The sequence below is a fragment of the Montipora capricornis genome, chromosome 11 (genome assembly GCF_036669925.1).
Source record: "Montipora capricornis isolate CH-2021 chromosome 11, ASM3666992v2, whole genome shotgun sequence".
NCBI lineage: Eukaryota > Metazoa > Cnidaria > Anthozoa > Scleractinia > Acroporidae > Montipora > Montipora capricornis.
Genome location: NC_090893.1, coordinates 36,422,813 through 36,426,729, shown reverse-complemented (window position 1 = coordinate 36,426,729; position 3,917 = coordinate 36,422,813). Strand labels below are relative to the sequence as shown.

Genomic DNA, 3,917 nt, shown 5'->3' with positions numbered 1-3,917 from the left:
GGTCAAGGTCTGTGCCTTTTCAGCAATAGTTTTACCCACAGACCTAGGCCGTAGCCAGTATGAGGCAAACCGAGGCACCTGCCTCAGTCATTTTAGTGATTTTTTTTTTTTTTTTAATAAAGCGTGATTCAAGTGTTGTCTTTAAAATGTAATCCTCATAAACATCGAAAATACCTAGCAAGGGAATTTAAATATGGACATTGCCTCAGTCATATTTTTTTCTGGCAACGGCCCTGCAGAGGTATAGAATTCATTGTACTTAAGCAGCGCTTGATGACTTTCCAGATTAAATTGGTATGATCCTCATTAAACCACGGTAGACGCGGTCTAACTGTCACAACCCTGCTTTTTAGAGAGGCGTAGCAATTCAGAGTATCCACTGGTGTGGAATTAAGGCAGCTTATCAAGTTCTCAAGAGCACTTGGTGGATCTAAGCACAATATTAGGCCACTTCGGAAAATACCAAAATACGTTTTGTTGGTCCCCCCAAATTTTGCATAAGCATAGTTTTTGTTTCCTCTGGTGACCGTTGTAAATCCCAAGAGAAACTGGAAACAATGGTTATGCAAAATTTGGGAGGACAAACAAAGAGTATTATGGCATTTTCCGAAGTGGCCTATACCTAGTTTCTCAGGTCACTCCGCAATTTATCACTGTCAACAGCCTTGAGATTTCTGTGAGTATGCACCTTAACAGAAACTGCAGGCTTAGGCATTTGAGGGCCACAGACAAACGAAAAATGATCTGAAAACAGGCGATCAACAATTGGCAAGCCATCAATAACAAACTGATATCCCGTAAAATAATCACGTCCGAGGTGTATCCCAGAATATGAGTTGGTTCTCTGACATGCTGCTCAAGGCCTAAACACTGGAAAAAATCCTGCAGTATCCCCGTATCGGCATCACTTGATGCATCGACATGGATGTTGAAATCTTCCAAGATCACGAGTTTCTCAATAAAACGTAATAAAAAATTCTTAATAGTCAGAAAACTCGGAAAAGAAAACATTAGTTGACACTGCATGCTCGGCGCTATAGAAAACGCGGTAGATCACTACAACATGAAGTCTGCATGTGCCCGATATAACGAGCCATTCTGAAACCTCAAATGATTCACTCTCTGCAGAAGCTACCATTGTCACTTGTAATGAATCCCTGAATAAAAGGCCAGTTCCGCCAGCCGACCGATTAACTTTTGGGATATACCTGCCCTGTTGTACCTGCATTAGCTTGCAGTTGCTATCGTATTCAGTTTTAGCTCCTGCTTTTTGTCTACAAAGCTGTTTATAATCAAGCCCCAGAATATATTAAAGAAATGCTGCTATCCCATTCCATTTCAACTTATCGCCTTCGCCCTTGCGACCGAGGACTTCTTACTGTGTCGAAAACTATTCATTAGACCTTTGCAATTGGTGACCGGGCCTTTGCGCATTCTGGGGCATTACTATGGAACAAACTACCTCTCGAACCTCGATCCAGTCCGAATGTTACTATTTTAAAATGAAAGTTAAAGACATATTTTTTATCTTTTAGGTTAGCATGCAGCTTATGATCATTTTAAATTAATTCTTTCGGAATATACTGATTTTAATTATGTATTGTAAAGCGCCTTAGAATATTTTGTAAATTTGGCGCTATATAAATTAAAGTTGTTATTATTATTATTATTATTTTATTTTTTATTATTATTTTTTTTACTACTACTACTACTATTATTTATTCTATTGCCTCGAGCATTACTTTACGTTTAAAATCGTGTAAATATGTATGCTGGTCTTTGTTGTAGATAAACGCCTTTCCTTTTAGTTTCCACCCCTTTACTGAGTGATGAAATCACCCTCACGTGCCTTAGCCTCCCACACAGACACTCTAAACGCGATGACACACGGTTCAACATCCTGCAACATTTAATTTGTTGCTCAACAATTGTTCAACAATGTTGCACAGACGAGTTGAACGGAATAGAGCTGGTCTGTATTTTCGTTCAACAACATTCAAAGTGTTGAATAGCATATTTCAGCATTCAACATGGCATGACACACTGTTTAACATTAGTTGAACAACAGCTGCAACATTTCTTGACCAACAAATGTTAAACCGTGTGAGCTCGTGAGGGGTGTGGGAGGAACGCGTGACGAAGCCCTAGAGTGTCTGCGTAGGAGGCTACACGTGCTTAAGTTCTCAACAAATAAACCACGTGCTGGTGGTTTCAAGCTTACATATAAACTTTCACTTTTCTACATTCAAAACAACCTGTTTTTAAAATATTTCGTGGACTCAAAATGACTTTCAATGAACCTCATGCACTGTATACAGGTTGCCCACGTGCATTTCCTTTTAAAAGAAATTGCGTTTCCGTTTGTCGACGATCGCAAGGAAATATTGCACTTTTGTTTAATTCGGTATGAGAATCTACTAAATCGGTATGCAGAGTTCTTAAGCTTAACTGTGATCCGAAAAAAGGCCACGAGAAATCTTCGCTGTCCTCTTTGGGATCACTTAAACAACCTGTCGTTTTACGAAATCTCGCATGGCTCGAGGCCAATTACACACTTCCTTGCAATTTTGAATATTCGAATTTTTGCTCCTTTCCTACTACATCGGTATGCAGAGTTCTTAAGCTTAACTGTGATCCGAAAAAAGGCCACGAGAAATCTTCGCCGTCCTCTTTGGGATCACTTAAACAACCTCTCGTTTTACGAAATCTCGCATGGCTCGAGGCCAATTACACACTTCCTTGCAATTTTGAATATTCGAATTTTTGTTCCTTTCCTTTTACCTATTTGCATATATAGCAACGAAAATAAAATCATTATAAGAACTGTGTTTTTGTTTTGACGGATGTTTTAAAGCGTAAGAATTCGCAAGAGGAATGACAACTAAGTTGTGCGTGCGCATCTGCGAATTTAGGTGATGTCAGCTGTTCCAGTAGACATATGAAAACGTGTACATGTGAAACAATGTCTGAAGGATGCTTTCTTGTTCTCTCCATAAATTCCGTACAGAATTGGATCGAAAACCGTGTTTAGAAAAATGAGAAGCTGGCAAGCTATCCACGTATACTCTCCTGCTCCATCAGCGAGGTGAAAATACGCCAACGTTCGATTAATCATAAAAGGTGCCCAGCAAACTGCAAAAGCAAAGGAATAAGCTGCAAGAGTTTTGGCAACTTTTCGATGGCAATTGTTGGGCGCTCTTGTGAAACTGTTCCGTGTGGTTAAGGCTCTTGAGCGTAAAGTCAGAAATATGGTGCTTTGCGCATATATCATGTACGCCAAAGGAACGATGAAAGTACACACTCCGTGAATGCTGTAGTACACTTGTTTTCCTAAATCTCCAAAGGATGTATTGGTGCAAAGCAACAAACCACTCGGGTGCATATCAACTTGATAGGCGTAAAGCAAAGGCGATCCAATCACCAAGCTCGCAGTCCAAATAGCTATGATCTTTCTTTTCTTGTTGTTTGTTGCTGTCGCTCTTGCACTGAAGGGAGTTACTACAGCCTTGCGTCGCTCAAAGCTTATCACCACGAGAGTCAATATTGAAGTCGTATAGCATGCCTCGATCAGAAAGCCTTGTAACTTGCAAGAAACGTCACCGCCAAGCCAGGTCCAGAAATGGGCAATGTAGTCAAATAAGCTCAACAATGTAAACGTTAAATCAGAGAAGGCTAAATTTGCGATGAACCATCTAATGGAAGATGATCGTCTCTGTTTTGCCCAATAACAGCGGCAAAGAACTATGACGTTTCCCACAAACGATAAGAAAAACACCGTGCAATAAAAGATGATAAATGAAACAAAAAGGTACATTGTAATGTATCAGGAAGCCTTTGTGAACGCCCCGAAAAGTTGGAAAATGTTGTTATGAAAAGATGGAAATCCGGAGCCGTTTTACACCCCTGTTCAGCAAGCG

General features: G+C 40.0%; 1 protein-coding gene across 1 annotated transcript in view; it reads right to left on the bottom strand.

Annotated features, from left to right (window-relative positions):
* Window positions 1-2,284: 2,284 nt before the first annotated feature.
* The window catches only part of LOC138024467 (QRFP-like peptide receptor), a 2,466-nt gene continuing 833 nt past the window's right edge, over window positions 2,285-3,917 (bottom strand). The window contains exon 1 of the mRNA XM_068871676.1: window positions 2,285-3,917. This exon is cut by the window's right edge and continues 833 nt beyond it. Coding sequence (XP_068727777.1) covers window positions 2,909-3,814 — 906 coding nt within the window. The 5' untranslated portion in view covers window positions 3,815-3,917 and the 3' untranslated portion in view covers window positions 2,285-2,908.